General features: G+C 46.8%; 1 protein-coding gene across 22 annotated transcripts; it reads right to left on the reverse strand.

The window, feature by feature from the left end:
* Positions 1-484: 484 nt before the first annotated feature.
* LOC134733530 (uncharacterized) lies at positions 485-23,929 on the reverse strand. 22 transcript variants are annotated; one of them, XR_010117099.1, is made up of 12 exons: positions 23,710-23,929; positions 22,848-22,936; positions 22,055-22,383; positions 19,432-19,552; positions 12,002-12,067; positions 9,940-10,001; positions 7,020-7,232; positions 6,469-6,490; positions 6,155-6,195; positions 3,770-3,811; positions 2,753-2,891; positions 485-924 (listed from the first exon to the last, which is right to left on the reverse strand). XR_010117099.1 is itself a non-coding variant. In XM_063623330.1 (11 exons), the coding sequence occupies exons 4-9, from the start codon at positions 19,499-19,501 to the stop codon at positions 6,155-6,157; spliced, it is 474 nt and encodes a 157-aa protein (XP_063479400.1). In that variant the 5' UTR covers positions 19,502-19,552; positions 22,055-22,383; positions 22,848-22,936; positions 23,576-23,914; the 3' UTR covers positions 485-2,891; positions 3,770-3,811. The 22 variants fall into 22 exon arrangements, 17 of the variants coding, with proteins under 17 accessions (XP_063479400.1, XP_063479392.1, XP_063479391.1 ...); XR_010117101.1 differs by having other exon boundaries at positions 23,548-23,915; XR_010117100.1 differs by having other exon boundaries at positions 23,680-23,914.
* Between the last annotated feature and the right edge of the window lie 11 nt (positions 23,930-23,940).

The following is a 23,940-nucleotide window of genomic DNA, read 5'->3' on the forward strand; positions in this document are numbered from 1 at the left end:
CGCAGTGGACTGGCTGCAAAAGGGCGTGCTCAGCATTCAGACAGCATCACACACTCAGCTTTTCTCTACCAGGGAGGCGGGTGGGGAAGGATAGCGATGGGAAGGGAGATGGAGCTCAGAATGTGGAGGGGATCCAGCAAGGCTTGGAAGTTTGCACCTGATCCGGTGGGTGGTGAGGGGCCCCTGAAGGGGCGAGGAGGAGAGGAGCACTCAGCTGTGTTCTGCTTACACTGATCTGCCGCTGGGCTTAGAGACAAATGTGGTGGGAATGGAAAGCCATGCACAGTCACTAGCACCTCTGGGGGGAGAATGGATGTGGCTGGTGAGAGAACAGGGGCCCAGGGAGAGTCTGGCACCAACCTGGGAGGGGAGCCCGGTGGGTGTGAGCACCCCCACTTTACAGATGAAGTGATGGAGACATTCAGATGTTTAACCCCTTGTTCAAGATTCCATACTTGATAAATGGCAGATCAAACTCCCAACATAAAATGTGGGTCATTTCTTTATTATTTTATTTGTATTGGCTAACAATGATCAGCCATGCAAGAATAAGTGATTGTTGTAAAATCTTCAAACAATGTAGATATGTAGAGAATCCCTTCCTTGGAGCTTGATCTTGTCAGACAGGTGTAGATGAGCATCCGGTGGCAGCCGTAAAAACTGCCAGAGACTGGGTTGCTTATAACAGAAACGCATGGTCTCCCAGAAGCCCACATTCAAGGTGTCCAAAGGCCTGGCTCCTGGAGGCTCTGGAGGAGAGCCTGTTCCCTGTCTCTCAGCTTCTGCTAGTTGCCAGCAATTGTTGTCGTTCATTCACTCCAGCCACTGCCTCCATCTGCACACAGCAAAACAGCATATCCTGATGTGCTCAGCCTTATAGCCAATATTTTAAAATATCCGGAACACACAGGACTGTGGGAGTGGCTGTTGGAGAAATTTTCATGAAGGAAGAAAAATTACAACTAAGTTATAAAATGCTAGTTTTGTTTGTCTTGGAGGTAAAAGTGGGAGTAAAAATAGGGAGTTTGGTGTAAGGTGGGAAAAGCAAAGGAACCCCTCATGGATGGGCTGAAGGATGTGATGGGAGAACAGTGAGAAGTACGTTTGGGGAAGCAATTGGAAATAGTAGCTAAGCTTAGTCACAATCTATCAAAAGGGACTTGTGGAAGAATTAATGTGTGACTAGGAACAGGGAGGTTATGGGCTTGTCAGCTTGACAGTGGGCACTCAGTTCCACTAATGAATGATGCCCGTGTGGACAGACAGAATGATGGGCAGGCAGATGAATGCGTGGGTTTTACGCGAAACAGGTCCGCTTGGTTGCTGACAAGATACTGTTTTAAAAGTTCCATTTTGCCATACTTCTAATAGCTTTTCATTAGCTAAATTTAGCCACATGTAAAATCACTAAGGCAGACTTCCAGAGTTCCCACATGAAAATCAAATGTAAACCAGGAGTGACCTACTTCAACACCATCATTGGAAGTCAGAAGTTGAGCTCTTTTTTGATGTTTAACGCCTGCATAATATTCGCTGTATTATTATTCAGCATATTACTATTTCCTTCGTGATGGAAATTTGGTTTATCCCAATTTTCTATTCTATCAAAACACCGCTACATAGAAAATCCCCATGTGCATATTTCTCCTAATTGTGGAAATATTTTACATAAAAGACTCTAGACATGGGATGAAATTCCCAGGTTATTGGAATTTTAAAGTAGATAGGTACGCCCACATTGCCCTCTTACAAATTATATGAATCCGTAAGCTTCCAACTGTTACGGAGTTGCCCATTTTGAGAAATCTGTGCCAAAAGGACCCAAACAATGCTGATGACAATGATCAGGATAACAAGTACACTGGGAAGACAACAAAATGATTTAGATCTTAGACAAGTCATTCTAGGTGTCTCCACTGTTTCAGTTCTTGTGTTCATTCTTGTGCTTTTTCGTTTTACCAAATAAAAAAGCTCTCTGACATCACATGAATCCGTGCTATGCTTAATGAGTATTGGTTAGTAAAATGCCTATGACTAGTCATCTTCATCTATGCAATTAAATATTAATTCATCAAACACTTCAAATGTAAACAATAATTAGTAAACGAAAAGTACATAATACCTCAATTAGAAAAAAATCACTCCATTTAAAGACATTTGTGTGATAAAAGAGATTGCCATTTTTGTATTTTTCTACAAGGTTAAAGAAAACTAAGTCAGCTTATACAAGTGAATTTTAAAAGACTTTAGGGCGGGCGTGGTGGCTCACGCCTGTAATCCCAGCACTTTGGGAGGCCGAGGAGGGCAGATCACCTGAGGTCAGGAGTTCGAGACCAGCCTGACCAACATGGTGAAATCTCATTTCTACTAAAAATACAAAAAAATTAGCCCGGTGTGGTGGCATGTGCCTATAATCTCAGCTATTTGGGAGGCTGAGACAGGAGAATAGTTTGAACCTGGGAGGTGGAGGTTGCAGTGAACCAAGATCGTGCCGTTGCACTCCAGCTTGGGCAACAAGAGCAAAACTCCATCTCAAAAATAAATAAATAAACAAACAAATAAACAAATAAATAAAAGCCTTTAACCCAGAATGCTGAGTAAATTGGCCAAAAATGCTAACCTATGCATTTCAATACTATAGGATTCACATAGGTAGAAATAACCAGATGAAATACTTCCGGTATTTCACCTTCCCAACCCACACAAGCCAGTGTTTTTTCTGTGAATAACAAAAACAGCAGAATTTACTTGCCTGTCCATAAGAGGTTACCACTTCTGTGTGTTCCCCTGAAACAGGTGGTGGCTGGGTGAGAAGGGGGACAACACTAGGGCAGGAGATGGGGGCTCCAGTATCGTGGGCGAGCTTCCTAAACCTCTGCAACTTTCGGCCCCTAAATGGGATGAGCCATCGGAAGTTTTAGCACAATGACCAGAACAAAGTAAGGATTTGACACGATGCCTCTCTCTGCATTGTTCTGTCATCAGCCACCGCATCCTGCACCTCCAAGCCCACTGGGCTCTGGCTGTTTCCATCACATGGAGAATGACCCAGAGCTTCGCCTCCAGCCGCCCTCCTGGCCCTGCTGCTTCTCACTCTGCCACTGGCTCCTCAAGGACCAGCCTGGGTGTCCTCAGACATACCACACACTTCACTGTGGGAGTCACGCAGCCCTCACTGCTCCTTCCCCAGGGACTTTCCTCCTCAGGAGGGCTCTGCGAGCACCTGGATGAAGGGCCCTCTCATCCCTCATCCTCCCTTAATTTTTGTCGCAGTTCTCCTTCTTTCCACTCAGTGCAGCACACACTGATTGATCCTCCATCTTCCCCACAAAGACAAGAATAGCACGAGCAGTATAGATTCCAATGATAGAAAAAATAGTCAATGATTTCTCATTTCCATTGATCATCAATGAAGAAAATGTATGCCAAAGGTCACGTACCTCCCATGGGACTGCTGCATCCTCAGCCTCCTGAATTTCAGCCCAGCACCTTCCTCCCCAGCAAAGCAACAGGTCAGCCCTTACCAGCAACCCTCTCTTATTGCCTTTGTGCAGAGCCAGGACCAGGGCCAGGGGAGGCCTTGGGATTGTCCCTCCCCAACAATCTGCGAAACAATCCTTTACATCACCAACAAAGCACAGCCTTATAAATTGGTGGTCAGTCCCTCCCAACACCTCTATCACTATAAAGCTGGCAGGCAACCCTCCAAGGTTGGCCTTCCCAGGCCCTCCCAGGCACTGCACCTCTAGGTGACGGAGCGTGTCCTTACCTTGAGGCCTGGGTGCCCAGTCTATCCTGTCCAATGAGCGAGCTGTGGAGAAGGGGGGATTCCAGGTTAAGGGGAGACTAGCAGGGCTCCTGCTTTTATGTTGCCCTATTGGGAAGGCTGTTAAAGAAACATAAAGTGCTAAGCAGTGAAGATAGACCATGTTTTCATTATTTAAACCAATACATTCCACAGACTGGAATAATAAGAAATGCTACAACCAAGCTAACCGAATCCATCAAAAAGATCATCCACCATGATCAAGTGGGTTTCATACCAGGGATGCAGGGATAGTTTAACATATGCAAGTCAATAAATGTGATACATCACATAAATAAAACTGAAAACAAAAATCACATGATAATCTGAATGGATGCAGAAAAAGCATTTGACAAAATCCAGCACTTCTTTATGATTAAAACCATTCATCAAAATCAGCATAGAACGGACATACCTTAAGGTAATAAAAGCTATCTATGACAAACCCACAGCCAACATTATTCTGAATGGGGGAAAGTTGAAAGCATTCCCCCTGAGGACCGGAACAAGACAAAGATGCCCACATTCACCACTTCTACTCAACATAGTGCTGTTCACTACAGCATTGGTTATAAGAGCAAGACTGGAAACAGAACAAATGGATACCCATAGTGGGGTGCTTAAGTAATTTGGGGAATAGTCATAGGGTGCAGTACTTTATAGCTCTGAAACAATACAATGGATTTACATTTGAAATGTGGAATGATAACTAAGGTGCATTGCCCAGTGATATATGCAGAGGGGCAGAGGACTTTGTGTAAACACGATCACGCATCAGCATGCATTCCAGGTGCATGTTTCTATTTGCACATAGATTGCAGGGATGATATGCAAACAAAAGTGTTGACTTGGTGTTTGGAAGTTCAGAGTGGAAGGGAAACTTCCTTGCTAACCTTTTATGATATTTAGAGTTTCTAAACGTGAGTATGTAATACGTTTAGAAATCTTAGTTAATAAGAAAAGCCTCTGTTCCTGGCCTCCTGCTGGCACATGTCAGGTGGTCATGGGGCTGTCATGCTAATGTGTGCAAACTGAAGAAAAATCCAAGAATAGGAGTCTGCTTTTTTCATCATACAAATAATTATTAATAGAAACAGTATGATAACTGCTTATTGATATATCATGCATATTCTATTAGATAATAATAAATTTCTGACATTTGAACTATATTTACACATAGAAATTGAAATATATGGATGAAATATTGTGGCTTATATAGGCAATTGTTTTATTGGCATTTTACAAACTGATCATCATTCCTCATGGCACGGGTCTGTGTGATATTAAGTAGCTTGTTATGCTTGGGAAAGGCAGTGATGACCACAAGAATAACTTCAACTACTAAAGTACAATGGAGATTTCAATAATGTTTTGTTTAATATTTAAATATTTCATTGTGCTCCCAGGTTTTTTCTCACCCTAATAGCTCTCACCCATATCATGTGGGTCCCATTAATACAGATACCTCCAAATGCACCACTCTTCCATCATATCCAGTCAATTGCTGGTTACCTTGGGCCTACAACTGGGGGAAGGCAGGGGCTGCTGGCCACCTCCTCAGCTACAGTAAGAGTCAATGAGCAGTTAAGTGGATACTGAAACCATTTATCCTGCTGGAGTGAGAAATAAATGGTTTCTTTCAGTAGGGTAGTAAAATGCATCTTTTCCATCAAGGCCCATCTCAATTCCAGATGCAGATTCTCACAAAGGTGAGTAATTCCTGATTCTCACAAAGGTGTGTAATGTCATCCATGGCCCAGTGCAGAGGAACACAGGTGTTGCCGTCAGACTGCCAGGGTCCGATCCCGCCTCCTCACTCACCCCGGGAGCTCCCTTTAAGCCAGGAGTCAACAGTGAGGATGGAAATATGAGTGCTTTTTAAAGTCCTAAAAGTTCAGAGGACGACCATCAATTTCTCCTGCACCCCTGGGCACACACCAGGAGAACTTTGTCTCCAGGTTGAAGTAAGTGCCTGTGAGAGAGTTGTGTCCCTCAGACTCTGTTCGCCACAGGTGACACTCGATGCGACCCCAAACCTCTTCTGCACAATCCCAAGGGGTGCTGACTAATCCAACCCAAAGGCTGTGATGTTTGGCAGAGGCAGAAAAGAAAAGGCCAGGTGTTCCGGGAAAGATCACCTTCAAATAACACAGCACTCTCACAGCCCAGAGAGACAGTTCTTACTATTATGCCAATAAACCCAGAAAAGACCAAATCCAATTTGATACATATTTCCTTTTTTCTTTTTGATTTCATGCCCCCTCCCTCAACCTCCCAAGCAGCATGGATACCCCGAAGGCCCCTGGGAACTCTCTCCCATTGAATCTCACGTGGAAAGTAGTTACCTACCTACAAATCCCCATCATCGGATACGCTCTCCAAAAACAGATCTTTAAAACACAAACATCAGGATAAGTCGTTAGAGAGGCCCATCCACTCCTCCCACCCCAGCTAAAGCCATGGTGCTTCACACAGGATCCCCTGGTGTTTCCTCTGGTTCACAGACATCCCTACAGCCTCTCTGGACATTGTTTTATACTTGCAAAATCATCTGCTCTCACCAGACCCCAAATCCTCCTTCCCAAAAGGAGCCCAGAATCAGGTTTCTGTACCCTAGAGACAGCGTTTTTTCCTCAGGAAGTGGGTTATCTCGGGGTACATACCATTCTCCAGTGTTGATGGCTTCTGCAATTATAGAAAAGAAAACATTAGGAGGGTGAAATGATGCCATGCACGTCACACAGATCTGATAGTCTTTCGACAACTTGAGAAAATAAGAAGGGGTATAGTGATTGAGTCAAAGGTCAAAGCCCCCCAAAACTAGCACGGAGGACACCTGTGGAAAAGACAAGACCTTTTCCCACAGAATTTATCTTTAAAGTGTATCTAGATTGGCAGTTTCACAACTCTTAATCCATGGGGGAAAACTGCTGTGGAGGGAAACACCTCTGCATTGCAGTGGATCATGGATGCTGCCATCTACCACGCCCCAGTGTGCCCGGCATGGGTTGGTGAGAGGCTGCCAATCAATAGCACCACACCAAGGGAATTGCAGATGTCATAAATAATCCACACTGGCAGATGTTCATGCCTACATTTGATTAAATTGCAGATGACATCGATAATGCACATTGGCAGACATTCATGTCTACATCTGATTGGAAAGAAGCCAGGAAAGTAACATTTCTGTTCAAGACAAAGAAAAGTGTCTTACCTTGGCAGCAGCATCTTTTTTACAGATGTCTTGTACAGTGTCCTCATTAGCGATGTCATATACAGCATCCTTATTAGCGATGTCGTATACAGCGTCCTCATTAGTGATGTCTTGTAGTTTCCTCATTAGCGAATTTGTATACAGCATCCTCATTAGTGATGTCGTATACAGCATCCTCATTATCGATGTCGTGTACAGCGTCCTCATGGGGAGCTAGGAGAACACAGAGTAAAGGTCAGTGCCCTTGGTGGTGGAGACCGTGAATCACCCAGGCAGCTTGCTTGCTGTGGTGCATGGAGGTGGCTGATCACAGCATGGGCCAAGCTGATGCTGGGCCATCCTCCCAGGTGGACCTGCACTAGTGAAGCTAAGGGACATGGCTCAGAACACTTTCTGCAGTGGGAATCAGTTTCCAGGTTCAGGTATGCATTATCCGGGGAAGTGGGGAAATATAAAAAAATAGAAATTGACAAATTCATGAAAAGCCTTCCATGAGTGCAAGTGTGATTTTTTTAACCACTTTACATTCAGTATGCATTCACACATACAAAATATTTTTACAAGAAATCAGAAATTTTAATTTTTGTCAGTTATATGTAACTTAGCTGCCAACATAAAGATTCTATCTCATTTACTTTGTGGTCTCGAGAAAATCTAGCACATAGTAAGTAGACCAAAATGTTTATTAAATGAAAACACAGAGCAGAGATGGGGGGCTGGTAGGCAGACCAGGTTGCACCTGATCACCTGGATGATAATAAACTGCACAAAACCTCGGTCAGATTAATATTGAAACCGCCTTTTGCTTGGGCTCGTTTCCCTTGCGGAAGAAGGATGACCAAGAAGATGAACAGGAAAGAAATGAGAAACAGAGGCCCTTGCTTAGTAGCTAAAGGCCACCTTCTGTAACATGCAATAGTCTACAAGTGGCCTTGAACTCTGCCGTGATTCAGTGACAGAGTTCCCTCATGTCTTCTACCCAGGTTGAAGTCCAGCAAAATTGCGACTGTCTTCTTTACAACTTGCAAGACCACGCTGCTTCTGCATTTGCCGGTTGTATGTAGGAGATTCACACTTGTTTTAAAGCAACATTTTGTTTCAGTTGGGCTGGTGGCCATACACTGCACTAGCCAGTCAATAGTGAGATGGCTCCTCATAGAGGAGGCTTGGCTTGAGGCTGAGGGTCTTTATCCCACATGCACAAGAGAGTTGCCACGAGGGGATGGAAGCCAGGCTAATAACCAAGTGCGCCTCTGTCCCTCCTCACCATTTTCAGCTGGCAGGATTTGAGCATTTTAGGGCTTGGGAAGATAGTATTACTAAATCTACTAAAATACATCACCCATCCTTATAGACTTCAGCCAGTTGCTGAGCAAATTAACTTCACAACTGAAGTGGGCCACACTGGCCTGCGTGGTCCCCCACTCCTCTTAGAATTTGTGAGTGTGGGGCCTACTGGAGGGTGGGAGGTGGGAGGAGGGGGAAGATCGGGAAAAATAACTGATATTAGGCTCAATATATGGGTGATGCAATAATCTGTACAACAAACTCTCATGACACACATTTACATATGTAGCAAACCTGCACATCCTGCACATGTACCCCTGAACTTAAAAGTAAAAAAAAAAAAAAAAAAAAAAGGATCTGTGAGCTGCCCCAAACACCTGGGGATCTCTGTGCTTTTGACACACTGATGACTATGCCGGTCCATGGGGAGATGTGCCTATAACTGCCCTGGGTTGTGGGACCACAGAGGCCACTTTATGATGATGGGCAGTGTCTGGGGCCTTTTGGGCTCAGTGCTTTAGGGCTTATACGTGAATGCTGGACTCCCTGTGTGGTGGTGAACACCCCATGACTAAGTGCATGTCAGCGTCAGCACTGGCCCACACTCCTGGGTTCGTGTTTTCACTTTTTCATTCAGGAACTCGGGAGCTGGGGCCACTCTCTTGGCCCTTCAGGTTCTCCACCTGAGCAGTGGGGATAATAAGCCAGAGCCAGGGATGGCTCTGCTGAGGGTGGAGGAGTCACTGTACAGACAGAGTAGAGCGGGGGTGGATTTTATTGTTAGAAGTGGACACTGGTGATTGGACTGTATAAATGGGAAATCTCTCCTGAGAAAACACACAGCCTCACCTGTACAGAAACACACACATTCACACCACACGATGCAGCCTCACACAGGACACCACCAATCCTCAAGCACCCAGCTCAGCACCACCCAAAAGGGAGCACGGCTGCTTCCTCAAAATTTGGCCATAATTTTTCCCTGGGGAATTCAGGTTTTAAAAAAACACTTCCACTATACTTACTCCTATCACAACCCCAGGATCAGGGTGGCTCTTCACATTGAAACCAGGCAAGGATGCCACACATTTCTTGGCATCCAGATTGCTTTCTTGGTGAGTAATTCCAGAATACTTACTACAGCCCCTCTGAGGGGCTGCCTGCACCACCTGCACTCATAAAACAAAGCTTTATGAGGGGTACATCTTGTTGTGGATTGTTTGCACAAGGCTCTGTTTCTTTCAATGAATATTGAAAACTTGATCAGAAAGTGTAGTCAACTTCAAGGCCCCCCAAAAAAGGGTAGGATACACACTGGAAAAGACATCAGCTTCTGGATGGTGGATCTCTCAGGTCCACATAGGTTGGCAAGTGCAAAATACTGAATCCAAGGAGAAGACATTGCTTCCAAGGACAAGGACCCCAAGGATACAGTCTACAACCTGAAGCCATCATAGCTAAATGCCATTTTGGATTACATATCAGTTGCTAAGAGTCACTTCTTCCACTCCCTCAGAAAACTGCATTTAATACCTGTAATGGACATTGTCATTTTTTCACATATAAATCAGTTGAAAAAGAAAGATGCCAAGAAAGGAACATTTCTATTTCAGAGAAAGCAAGGCAACCTTACCCTCGCGTTGACCGGCGTCTCTCCATCTCCTCTATCCTTGTGAACTAGAGACTCCTCAGAGGCTAGGAGGACACAGAGCAATGGTTAGGCATAGATGCTTTTGTTCATGAGTTATTCAGAGAGCTCTGCTTAATGTGAACAACAGGACAGTGTGTGCAGATGTGTTTCATTAAAAGCACAGCTTGAGCTCCTGCTAGAAAATCTTCCCTCATGGAAAGATAGGCAAGAATGAGGAGATAAGGAGCAAGAAATAGAGTCCCTGGCATTTTGCTGATGGCAACTTAAGGCAACAGGAATGAGTCAGTCTACAAATGGTACTGAAGCACATGCTGTAGTTTGATGAGAGTCCCACTGCTCACACTGTGAGGTTTGAAACCCAGCTAAATGGTTTTCTAAATCCTGTAAAAACAATATTAGCTTGTAGGATTTATGTCCCAAGACTACTTTTACCTCTGAGGATCCACAGTGCCTGTCACTGCAGTTACATGTTTTAGCATTTTGCATTTGAATAAAAGCAAAGTTTAATAGACAGATTGGATTCAATTCTAGGCAAAACGGTCTATTGTATTTATTCACTAATCCTTTGTTATAATTGCTGATGGGAGAATTAGAAATACTGAAATTATATCCTTTAAAATTAATTAAAGCATAATTATTAATCACACAATATTTTTTCATCCAGGCCTCCTTTTCTTTGTCATGCATGCATATTAATTGAGGATGGAGAATATCTACGCTTGTTCAGGCCAGCCAACATAGGACAGTTTACTTCAAGAGAGGAGACATGGGTTGAATGCTGGTATGTTTTAACTCTGCAGCACAAACAGTTGCAACAAGTGTGGTGAACTAATCACCAAATGGCCTTTTGCTGCCTTATTTGTCATTGTGCCTTACGTGTAGCTTGCAGGATTTGATTACGCCTATGTTTTGTGGTGATCATACTTTCAACTATTCCTAAAACACTGCTTCAGTCTTATCTGTTTGGGGTCAACTGCTGAGGATTTCATACAAATTAATGAATTGTGTGAATCTAAAGTTCTACACAAAGGGGGAAATATTTGCAAATCATTTATCTTGTAAGAGACTAAAATTTAGAATATATTTTAAATATATTTAAGATATATTCAAAAATCTACAACAACAAACTAACTAAATAAAAGTCAGACAACTCTTTCAAAATGGGCAAAAGACTTGAACATATATTTCCCTAAAGAAGACACAGCCACAGATAGTAGCACAGGAAAAGCTGCTCAGTATCATTAGTCATTAGGGAAATGCAAATGAAAAACACAAGCAGACACCAATATACACCTACTAGGATGATTTAAAGGAAAATAAGTGTGAACAAGGATGTAAAGAAATTATAACCCTGATACATTGACAGTAGAAACGGATAAAGTTGCAGCCACTGTGCAAAACAGTCTGCAGTGGCTCAGAAGGTTAAATATAGAACTTCCGTTGGACCCAGGAACTCTACTCTTAGGTACCCCAAAGAATAGAGAACAGAAATCAAAGAGATATTTGTATACTAATGTTCATAGCATCACTTTTCACAGGAGCCAAAAGGTGGAAATAATCCAGCCATCAATGAACAAATGAATGTAACAAAAGCAAGGTGATCTACATGCAATACTACATCATCCATCTGTAAAAAACGAACATAATTTTGATAGATGATACAACATGGGCGGACACTGAGAACATTAAGCTTAGTGAAATAAGCCAGACACAAAAGGAATATATTGTATAATTGTACTTATATGAAGTGCCTAGAATAGTCAAATTCATACAAGAGAAAGTGGGATAGGAATCACCATGGGCTGGAAATAGGGGCAAGGTGCTATATTCCTTATTGTGGACAAGATTTTGTAAGAAATCATCAAAATTGTGGGTGTAGATAGTGGTGTTGGTTATGCAACACTGTGAATATATTGAATGCCACTGAGTGCACACTTTGGTTAAAAGGTTCAAATGATAAATATTGTGATATATCTATTTCCCCACAATAGAAAACACGCACAGCCAAGCCCAGATGCCAGTCTTGTTAGCTGCCTTCCTTTACCTTCAAGAGTGGGCTGAAGCTTGTCCAATCTTTCAAGGTTGCTGAAGACTGTATGATGGAAGTCGTCTGCATTGGGAAAGAAATTAATGGAGAGAGGAGAAAACTTGAGAATCCACACTACTCACTCTGCAGGGCCAAGAACTCTGTCTCCCGTGCATTGCTGATCCATCTCAATATTTCCTGTGACCACCTCCCTTTTCAACTGAAGACTTTGCACCTGAGGCGTGCCACTGTGCCTGGCCCCTTTATTATTTCTTATTGGTCAGGTCTAGTGGTAATAAACTCCTTCAGCTTTTATTTATCTGGGAATGTCTTAATTTCTCCTTCACTTTTGAAGGACTGTTTTGTCAAATATAGTATTCTCAGTTTGCAGGCTTTACTCTTTCAGTACTTTCAATGTATCATCCCACCACCTTCTGGCCTGCAGGGTTTCTGCTGAAATATCCACTGATAATCTTCTAGAGGCTCCCTTGCACATGAGAAGTCACTTTTCTCTTGCTGCTTTCAAGATTCTATATTTACTACCATTAAATTCTACACTTAAAAATGGTATAATCTGTTATGTATATTTTGCCACAATAAAAAAATTGGAAAGAGGTACCATAGAAGAGCATATTACATGCACCACAGGCTGGAAAACATTTTCAGAGATTAGGCTATTCTCAGGAACTCACATATCTAGTTCCAGTAAACACTGATTGATTTAAACAAATATCAATGAACAAAGTATTACATGCACCACATGCAGCTAAACAGTGTTTCACTGAGATAACACTAGCACCTAGATCTGATAAACTATCTAAACAGGCATCACTGAAAACTATACTACAGAAAACACAGAATGCTAACCACAGTATTTCCAAGAGTCTACGCTACACCTAGGCAATCTTGCACCTATCTCTGTTAAACACAGGGTTTGAACTTGGAACAACAAAGAAGGTAGTACCTGCACCACATACTTCTAAAAACAGGGTTTTGGCTGGGTGTGGTGGCTCACGCCTGTAATTCCAGCACTTTGGGAGGCTGAAGCAGGCAGATCACCTGAGGTCAGGAGCTCGAGACTAGCCTGGCCAACATGGTGAAACCCCGTCTCTACTAAAAATACAAAAATTAGCTGGGTGTGGTGGCAGACGCCTGTAATCCCAGCTACTCAGGAGGCTGAAGCAGGAGAATTGCTTGAACCTGGGAGGCAGAGGTTGCAGTGATCCGAGACCACACCACTGCACTCCAGCCTGGGCGACAAGAGCAAAACTCCATCTCAAAAACAAACAAACAAACAAAAAAAACCAAACAAACAAGGTTTCATAGGGAAAACACTATGCTAAGTCACTCACAAACCTATTTCTAATAAACACAGATAGTGAACATGCATTAAAGAAGGCTATCTTAGATGAACCACACCCTGCTAAACACATCGATTCTCAAAGATAATGCGAGGCTCACTCACTCATGGTAGACCTGTTAAACTTAACATTTAAATATGTATCACAGAAGATGGTAGTACCTGAACCTCATGCTTCTAATGCAATGCTTCACCGAGGTAGCATTATTCTCAATCACTCATGCATCTGCCTCACTTCAATACAGAGCAAATATGTATCAGTGAACAATGTGCCACATGCGCTATACATGGCCAAACACAGTGGCTCATGTAGTTAACACAAGGTGCGGTCATTCACTGACAGAATGGGAATGAGGAATGTGTCCCACTCTCTCAGCTGTTGTATTATATCATGCAAGGTGCAGTGACTAAGTTCATTCAAGAACCCAGCTCTCTTAAACACAGAAATTAAACACATATATGGGACACAGCACACAGTGTGATTTGTGTCTGCATCTCCCTCGTGCATGTTGTATATTTCATACAATGTAGGTACAAAATGTGACTTTGGTCTTCACCCCCATCGGCTATCATCTATCACAGGTTACATAGTGACATAATACAACTCAGTTCTGCATCCCCCTCTGCTATCATATGGTATCATGTGTGACAGTGTGACCCGAGGTAATGACTATCCCCTCTCCCTTGCTGTATGGTGTCATAAGTGACATTTGTGACTCACATACACTGTGAATCAGGCCTACAACCCTTCTGTCAGTTGTTGTATGATACTGTATGTGCCATAGTGACATAATGCAACTGAGGTCTGGGCTCCTTGATGTCATATAATATCATAAGTGACATGGTGTGAACAGGGCTGCCTCTCCCTCTTGGGTTATCACTGGCTATCATATAGGACATAGTGATACAAAGTGACAAGTGTGTGTCCCCCTCAAGTGTTATATATCACGTGACATAGAGTAAGGTGAGCCTGAGTCCCTCTCTTGGCTGCCTTAGATTATTTTATTTTTTTGAGATACAGTCTCACTCTGACCCCAAGGCTGGAGTGCAGTGGTGCAATCTCAGCTCACTGCAACCTCTGCCTCCTGGGTTCAAGCAATTCTCCTGCCTCAGGCTCCTGAGTAGCGGGGACCACAGGCATGCACCACCTCACCCAGTTAATTTTGTATTTTTAGTTACACAGTGACAAATGTGACTGAGGTCTGCCTGCGCTCTCAGCTGATGCTGGCACCTTTATTGCCTAGGCGTTAAATGCTTCTCAGGTCTGCATCCTATCTCCCGTCACACACTCTCATATACTATGTAGGATGAGGACACAGCTGACATACTTAGTCACTGCACCTTGTATGATATAATACAACAGCTGAGAGTGGGACACATTCCTCATTCCCATTCTGTTAGTGTAACATAGCATATAGCAGCTGAGAACGGGGTACATCCCTGACTCACATGATGTCACAATGTTACATACGATATCATAAATCATCCAGTGGGCCAGGCACAGTGGCTCACACCTATAATCCCCACACTTTGGGAGTCAGAGGTGGGTAGATCGCTTGAGCTCAGGAGTTCAAGACCAGCCTGGGCAACATGGTGAAACCCTGTTTCTACTAAAAATACAAAAATTAGCCAGGGGTGGTGGTGTGTGTCTGCATTCCCAGCTACTCAGGAGGCTGAGGTGGGAGGATGGCTTGAGCTGAGGAAGCAGAGGCTGTAGTGAGCCGAGATTGTGCTACTGCACTCCAGCCTGGGCAACAAAGCTAGACCCTGCCTCAAAAATAAAAAATTAAAATAAGTCATCCAGTGATACAATGTGACTCACATCTGCAGGCCATCTCTTGGCTGCCATATGGTATTGTCAACCTTAAATAACAAGTTTCAGGAAATATGGTTAAATGTAGAGTTTATTTGAGCACAAACCTTGACGGCAGCCACCCAGGAACACAGATTCCAAAGAATGGAATTCAGTGCTCCAAAGTGGAGAAGTTTTGGAGCTCGTTTACATAAATAAGGTTTGGGAAGCTTAGCAGGGTTTCAACATATTCCCTCAAGGCTAGCATGCAGTTACAGTAATCTGATGTCAAGGCAGTATTCCTTCTGAGAAAGGCGTATTTAACATTCCACAATGAAGATGTAAAAGGCATGGGGTCTTTTGTACCATCTCGTCTGAGTTAGGTACAGGACAATAAAGGACACAGTTAATCTATGACAAAGATCAGTGACTAGAAGGGGAGGCCTGGTTTCTGGTTTCTCCTGGTCATTTACAGAACATGAACAATGAGGAAGAGAGAATTTATGATCTAAGAAGCTGAAGTTGCAACTACCCGCTTACGTGGCTCAGATCACAGTCACATCTCTCTCAAGGCTCAAAGTGTCTGGGGGGTCCCAGCAGCTTTTACATTTTATCTACTTTCACAATAGCATATGTTATAAAGCAGCATAATGTGTCTCAGGTCTGTGTCCCTAGTTTTGGCTATCTGTGATGCCACATGTCACATAGTGGCATAATTGAGTCCGGCTCCTGTGTGTGATTTGTTAGTCCCGACCACAGGCAATAACAAAGGCTTTACTCGGCAGGGCTGACAGGAGAAAACCCCCTCTCAGAACAGGCTTGTTGCACAGTCAGTGCATGGCAGGCCCAGGCCGAGCACAAAGGCCACATGCACGGCCTGTTGGATGGTTTCTAGGCTTGTTGGCTGAATTGCGACGCAAAAGTGGCTGTCTTTTAAAAGATCTTATGTAATGAGCTGAGCAAGGTCTCCGGGTGAGGCATGAGAGGCCGCCAATACTTGAGCAAGCAAATCAGAATCGGAGTATCGGTGCCTCCTCTTCGTTCACTGGAGGTTTCTCTCTAGCGAGCTCAGAGATCGTTCATCAACCCCCATGGTCCTGTGATGGTTGATTTTGTGTTGACCATCGTGGCTGGACCACAGCATGCCCAGATTGCACACTGTTCCACGTGTGTCCATGAGGGCATTTCCAGGTGCATTTAGCATGTGAGCCAGTGGGTAAAGCAGACCGCCCTCTCCAGTGTGACAGGCATCACCCAATCCACTGAGGGCCTGAGTGGAACAAAGGCTAGGGAAGGAGAATTCACTTCCCTTTTCCCTCCCTCACTACTGGAGCTGGACACCTCATCTCATCTCATTTTCTCCTGCCCTCAGACTGGCATTTCCACATCCACTCCCCTGGTTCTCAGGCCTGGGGAGCGAAGAGTGAAGGTGTTGGATGGACAGACACCAGTCAGAGCAGCACAGGCCTCAGGAGGGGTCTAGGGCCTCCAGGTCTGTGATCCTATCCAGCAAACACCAAGGGAGACGGGGATCTTTATTTTTATTTACTTTTTTTTTGATGGAGTTTCACTCTTGTCATCCAGGCTGGAGTTCAATGGCACGATCTCGGCTCACTGCAACCTCTGCCTCCTGGGTTCAAGCGATTCTCCTGCCTCAGTCTCCCAAGTAGCTGGGATTACAGGCACCCGCCACCACGCCTGGCTAATTTTTGTATTTTTAGTAGAGACAGGGCTTCACCATGTTGGCCAGGCTGGTCTCAAACTCCTAATCTCAGTGGATCCACCCGCCTCAGCCCCCCAAAGTGTTGGGATTATAGGCGTGAGCCGCCGCGCCTGGCTGAGATGGGGATCTTTAAATGCGTGGTCCTTCCGTGGCCTGGGAGGGAGAGAACCTCCATTGTGGGCAGATGACTGATCTCTTCGGGAATACCCTGGTGTCACAGCCAGGCCCACAGGGTCCTCCAGCCTAGTCTGGAGTTTCCACTGTGGTCCTTTTCTCTGCCTTACAAGAAGGGCATTTACCTTGGCCTGGGTCTACTCTTCCACGCTAGGAGCTTGTTGCCAGGAACTGAAGAGTTTCCCAAAGGCTGACTGTGGGGCCAAGAGAAGATTGCGTGTTCCCCAACAGCCTGGAGGTGCTGATGGAACAAGCTCATCAATCTGACCCTCACGACTGTGATGGGTTCAATTTTGTCTTCCTTCCAATTCATATGTTGAAGTCCTGACCTCCAGTTATCTCAGGAGGTGACTGTATTTGGAGATAGGCCCTTTACAGAAGTAATTAAGTTAAATGACCTCATGGTCATTGGGGCGAACCCTAATCCCACTCTATAACTGGTGTCTGTATCAGAAGAAATTTGGAAACAGACTGTTAAATCAAGTTTAGTCTAAAACTACCTCCTTACATATTTTAAGTTCAGCCTAAAGGTTCCTCTGCACATTGTAAACTATAACCTAAATGGAACCGTAAACAGACTCTAGCCTACCTTTGTGCCAATCACCGAGTTTTGGCCAATTAAATGTGGCCAACTGTTCAAACTGTGTTGAAATAAGGCAAACGCCGAGCCGTAACCAAGCCGGTTGTTTCTGTCCCTCACTTCTGTTTTCTGTAGGTCACTCTCCTTTTTCTGTGCATAAATCTTTCACTACGTGCCTGCACTGGAGTCTCTGAGCCTACTCTGGCTTGGGAGGCTGCCAACTCACAAATTGTTCTTTGCTCAAATTCTTCTAAATGTAATTTGGCTGAAATTTTTCTTTTAACAAGACACACAGAGGGAAGACATTGTGAAGACACAGGGAGACGTCAGCCATCAACAAGCTAAGGAGAGTCCTAGAACAGATCCTTCCCTTACAGCCTTCAGAAGGCACTGTGAGCCCAGAAGTATGAGACAGATCTCAATCCAGTTAGAAAGTCCATTTTGCCAAGGTTAAGGATACACCTATGACACAGCCTCAGGAGGTCCTGATGACACATGGCCAAGGTGGTCGGGGTACAGCTTGCTTTTATACTTTTTAGGGGAGAAATGAGACATCAAGTAGTACAGATCAGATTTACAATCGGCTTGGTCTGGAAGGGCGGAGCAACTCAAAGCAGGGGACTTTGGGGTCATACGTAGATTTAAAGGTTTTCTGATTGGCAATTGGTTGAAAGAGTTAAGTTATTATCTAAAGACATGGAATCAATAGAAAGGAATGTCTGGGTTACGATGATAAAGGATTATGGAGAGCAAAGTTTTATGCAGATGAAGCCTCCAGGTAGCAGGCTTCAGAGAGAGTAGATTATAAATGTTTCTGATCAGACTTAAGGTCTATATTGATGTTAATGCTGGTCAGCTTTTCCTTAATTCCAAAAGGGAGGAGACATGTCCAACCTCTGCTTCTCGTCACTGCCTGAACTAGCTTTTCAGGCTAACTCTGGAATGCCCTTGGCCAAGAGAAGGGGTCTTAGAATTTTATTTTTGGTTTACAGAACCAACCCTGCCAACAACTTGATCTCAGCCCTCTGGCCATGAGAACTGTAAGAAAACACATTCCCGTTGCTGGCCTCCGTCTGTGGTCCTTTGTTATGGCAGCCCACAGACACACACACACAGTGACATCTCATCATCTGGGCAGGCCTGTTTTCCATTCTAAACCCAGGCTGGGGTTACAGTGGCCTGGGAAGATACAGCTGTCCCTCATATTGTCCATGGCGCTAAGCGGATGAGGAAACAAATCTGGGCAGGCCAGGGTTCCCTTGTGGAGGTGAAGACCCTTTGCACAAGTCCTGGTGGGCCTTTGCAAGTTTTTCCTCATGCTCACATCACTGGCACAGTGGTCATGGCCTGGCCGGCTTGGGACATGGGGGTGGCCATTGGGCACCTGAGTGACATTCACTCCTCATCCTGCATGTGCCAGCAGAGGACCAGCCCCCTGGAGGCTCACTGGGCTTTTGCCCAAGCCCGTCAGCAACATTCCTTCTCTCATTGGCTCTAGGTGCAGACCGCAGAACGTGCATGTATTACTGACTGCCCATGGGATCTAAGGAGAATTCTATCCATGTTCATACCCCCCAGTCAGAAGGAAGCAATCTCACTTTCCCAGTGGCGCAGAGGACGAGCAGCAACTGTGGACTGCTTTCCTGAGCTTTCTGGGTCTTCTCTGCATTATCTCTAACTAGCCATCAGTGTGACTCATTGGGGGTGTCTGGCACAACAAAGATCCCTTGGCCCCTCATCACCAAACACTTCAGCAACCAGGCCATGCCACCACCAGGGCTCTGCTTCCGACCTAGCTGGTTGGCCTGCAGGGTCTCACCTGTCGTTTTTCCAAAGAGCACTATAACTGGGTCAATCTCCAGGAGAGGAGATGAAAGGTCCAACAGCATGGATCTCTCTGGAGCATGCAGGGCAAAGCCACGTGGCACGTGGCCTCTTTTCTGCAAAACAAACACACCTGCTTTTACAGGATTTGCAGCTTTGGCATGAGGAACCTCAAGTTCTTTACTTTGTAATAGACAGAGAAGGCCGGGCATGGTGGTGCACACCTGTAATCCCAGCTACTCAGGAGGCTGAGGCAGGAGAATCACTTGAACCCAGAAGCAGAGGTTGCAGTGAAACGAGGTCGCGCCACCGCACTCCAGCCTGGGCAACAGAGCGAGCCTCCATCTCAAATCAAAAAAAAAGAAAAGAAAAAAGAAAAAGACAGAGGTTGCTCTCTGACTGCCTGAGGGATTCAGGGCTGAGTCCACTAACATTGTTTCATGAAACTCTACTCGGCTGGCCAGTGGAGGCGTCATGTATACAGTCAGCACTCCACACATCCTCACTTCCTGAGCATCTACAGTGCAAACTAACACACCCATCACACTCACACAACAGCACATGCCGCACGTCAACCCGAGCTTCTCTCACAGGTTGCTTTCATCTCTTTTTCTCTCTTCACTGCAAGTTTTTTGCCCAAATTCAATTAGACACTTTTTTTTACAGAAACAGAAAGCAGAGTTTTAACTAGGCACCACTATAGCAGTGGCTGTTGACCGTTGTCTCCTGGCTGGAACCAGGGAATCCTGTGGGTGAGGGAGGAGCAACGCAGCAGCAGGCATGCCTTCTCAAGCCCTGGCTGACTCACTCTGGGGTGGATGGATGGATGGATGAATGGATTTATTTACTTATTATTTGGTTCTCATTCTGTCGCCCAGGCTGGAGTGCAGTGGTGTGATCTCGGCTCACTGAAGCCTGGACCTCCTGGGCTCAAGTGATCCCACCTCAGCCTCCCAAGTAGCTGGGACTTCAGGCACATGCCATTACGCCAGCTAATTTTTTGAATTTTTTGTAGAGACAGGCTCTTGCCCTTTTGCCCAGGCTGGTCTTGAACTCCTGGCCTCAAGCCATCTGCCCACCTTGGCCTCCCAAAGTGCTGGGATTACAGGTGTGAGTCACTGCACTCAGCCCACTCGGTTGTGAGTGGCATTTGCTTTGACTCAGCAAACACTTCTGATGGTAACAAAGCACCAACTGGGTGGCTGGTTTCAATCCTACTCTTGCCACCCAACACCGCAACATTTTATCAACCTGGAGCAAATGCTCTCGGCTCCTGAAGAGCTGGCCACACAGCCCATTTTGCTGGTGGGACAGTGGGAGGCCCCGCCCTCCTCCCATCCCACACCACTTAGGCAAGAGCTGTGCCCAGGAAATGTCACCCGTAACTGGTCCACACAGACCCTGTCTTCTTAAAGGGTGCTGTGCCTCCACCAGACCCCATGGGCAATACATTGTCAAGCACACGCAAGACACGCCAAGGCCAAGGCCTGACTGATTTGACAGTAAAGACACAATGAGCCCCTCTCATTCAGAGCTTATTACTCAGAGTGAAAATAAGAGAAGCCTGAGGTGGCAGCTCCCTGCCGTCCTGGTGCCACACGCTAAAAAGGACAGCACCGAAACAAAAGGGGTCAGAAAGCACGCGTTGCGGGACACCCACTGTGGAGGAGCCCCTTGAGACTGCAGCTGGGCGGCGTCCTCATCTGTAGCTCTGTTGTGAGGGCCGGGGGCAGGGAGCCTCACCCTCACCAGGGCCAGTGAGGCAGGCAGTGAGGAACAGTCTCGGGAGACAGAGGGAGTGAGAAGTGGCCTGGGTGCAGCCTGATGTTCTGGGAGGAGCAGGCTTAGGTCAGCTGCTGTGTGCACCTCTGCGTGGCCTATGGGGATCCTGCAATGGCTCAAGGCCCCACGGCAGAGCTGTTTCTCCGCCCACACAATGGACACACAACCTGACACACGAAAATTCACAGAGAAACACAGAAAGGCACATGTGACACTCAAAGACAGACCCACACAAACGCCACGCATGCACACACACACATACACACAGGCTCCCATCCCTTCAAACCACAGACTTGGTGTTTGCCCAGACACACCTGTGTCAGAAATAGGGGACCTGCAGCTCCCCAACACACACCAGTCACCCCACACTAACCCAAGGTGTCACCAGCCAGCCTGGAGGACTTGGGAGGCTAAGTGGAGGTGGACAGTGGCCACAGAGCAAAGGCCTTCGGTGGATACCACCTGATGTAAAGAGCCATGGGGCCCAATGTGTGCACACACATGGGACACGCATGTCTGCGCACCAGCTCCCCCATTCCTACACACACATCACCCATCCCTAGGGTTCTGGGGGATGAGACCCCTCCCTGAAGACCCACAGGAGTCCTCATGCCTGAGTGACCCACTGCTCATGTCCATGCAAAAGAAAAGGAACTTTTTATCTGAGGAATGCGAGCCCCCTTTAATTATGTGGTCCAGAGAGGCACTGGAATGAAACAGCAGTCACATGTCACTCCCACTTGAGCTAAAGACCTCTTGAAGCCAATTGCTCTGTGGGTTCCAGACTGACGCCAAGTAGACATAAAAAGCCAGACGCTGGACACCATAACTCTTACCCTGTAGTCCAACACTGTATAGCCAGTCACGAAGGTTCTATCTGGAAAGCAGTCAGAATTCCTGCTGACTTCGTATCGGCCTACTCCTTGTCCCCTTCCGTCTTTAAAAACTTGCTTGTAATAAGGCTGAATGAAGCACTCCCAGGGCAACTTGGTGTGTCCTGGGCAGCTCTCTCAGCCTTGGCCCAGACAAACTATATGAACTGTGGTTCAGTTTGTTTCTTTAGGTTGACATCCACATTAGCGGAGCAGTGTTGCTGGGCTGGGGAAGCTGGTTCAGGTCAGACGTTGCACCAAGGGTTGGAGAAGGGGCCTTCCTGCATCAGCACCTGGACAAGGCAGAGGAGCAGGTGTCCAAACCCAGGCCTGGCCTGCTCCTGCTGTGGCTCACAGCCCCCACCCCACCTGGCAGACCCCGGAGCTGGCGACAGTGTTGCCCAGCTGGCCACAGCACATATCATTGTCACGTGGGGCTGCCCTATATCGCCCCCAGTCTCCACAGACACCCTTCATGGACTAGGGGACTGAGGGCAGGGACACTGGTGAAACAGGCAGGCGTCTTCACCCAGCTGCTCATCCCACTCACGACCTCCGGGGGAGGTGACAGTGACCAAGCCCAGCCCCAGTGGCTCCTGGTCACTCGCTGCAGGCTTAGCTCCCACAATCTCGAGTCCCACCTCCAGCTCCTGCCATTCCGAGGGAACTGGAGGCCAGGGTGCCCGGCGCATGACCAGCTCTGGGTTGTGGACCGCCCTCCACAGCAGTGGCCTGAGCCCTTGTTGTCATTACTCACTTTATTCGCTCCTGGTTTCTGTCTGGAAGGGATCACAAAGACATGGCGTGCAGGGGAGCCAATCCTGCCAGGCACTGAGGAAACAGATCCTGGAGAAAACCAGAGACTTTGCTGGCACTTCAGGGGGACCCCAGTTGGCTCAACGCCCCCTCTTCCCCATAGCCAATTACTAACCAATGTTCTCTCTGGAAACCAGTCATAATTCCTAACCTGGTCAAAGCAGGGTCATCTCACACAGCCCAGCCACCCCGCAGGCAGCTAGAGTGCCTGGTGAAATGCAAGTCTGATCGTGTCTGTGTCCCCAAGCCCTTCCGTGCCCCCTGCTGCTCTTTGGACAAGCCCCCAGCAGCCTCTGTAATGCACAGCCCCCGCCCTTGTCTCCTGTGCTGGCTTCCGCCGCCTGGCCACACCGGTCCTCTCGCCCATCCACCTGACCCGACTCTGGCAGGGCCTTTGCAGGAGCCATTCCTCCACCCGAACCCCTCCTATTAAAGCCTGTTCCTAGCCGGTTCAGCCTCAGCCACCAGAAGCTCCCCAGCCCCGGCCCAGCAGCTGGCCTGGGGAGCGGGGAGAGCGCAGTCTGGGCTCGCGGTTCGGGCTGGGGGCCGGGCACCCCGGGGCGACCACGGCAGGCCCAGATGGGGACTCCGGCGCCAACTGTCCTGGCCCAGAGGCTCTAGGGTGGTCTTGTCTGTCTCACCCCGGGGGCAGAGAGGACGCAGACAGACCCCAGCGCCACTGCTCGGCCGCGGATGGTGCCTTAGACCCAGGTCCTGTGGGCTCTGGCCCGAGATCCCTCCCTCTGGGAAGGCCAGTGACCGGGACAGTCCACCTCGCAGGCGCGCCAGCGCGGAGCCCGGACCTCAGCCCGCAATGACTCAACAAGGGCCGGTGGGATTCTCCATGGTCCTGCGATATCCAGGCGACGGAGTCTCGCCTCTAAGGTGGCCCGGGGAGCAGGAAGGTGCGAGCCTGGGCTGAGCGAAACCGTCCTTGCAGTCACCGCGGAAGGGCTGGGCGCGCCTCCTTCTGAATGACGCAAGGGGCGGGGCGCGTGGTGGGCCGGGGAAGGCGCTAGGCGCGCCGCGCTCGG

Source organism: Symphalangus syndactylus, chromosome 18 (genome assembly GCF_028878055.3).
Source record: "Symphalangus syndactylus isolate Jambi chromosome 18, NHGRI_mSymSyn1-v2.1_pri, whole genome shotgun sequence".
NCBI classification, from domain to species: domain Eukaryota; kingdom Metazoa; phylum Chordata; class Mammalia; order Primates; family Hylobatidae; genus Symphalangus; species Symphalangus syndactylus.

Excerpts from the sequence above, each read along its gene's own strand:
- LOC134733530 (XM_063623323.1), bottom strand. The coding sequence starts at position 19,648 with ATGCCCGGCCTTCTCTGTCTATTACAAAGTAAAGAACTTGAGGTTCCT. Across the intron at positions 12,068-19,431 it reads GCTCTTTGGAAAAACGACAG|ACGACTTCCATCATACAGTC; the intron begins GTGAGACCCTGC and ends TTCCCAATGCAG. Across the intron at positions 10,002-12,001 it reads GCTTCAGCCCACTCTTGAAG|CCTCTGAGGAGTCTCTAGTT; the intron begins GTAAAGGAAGGC and ends GTGTCCTCCTAG.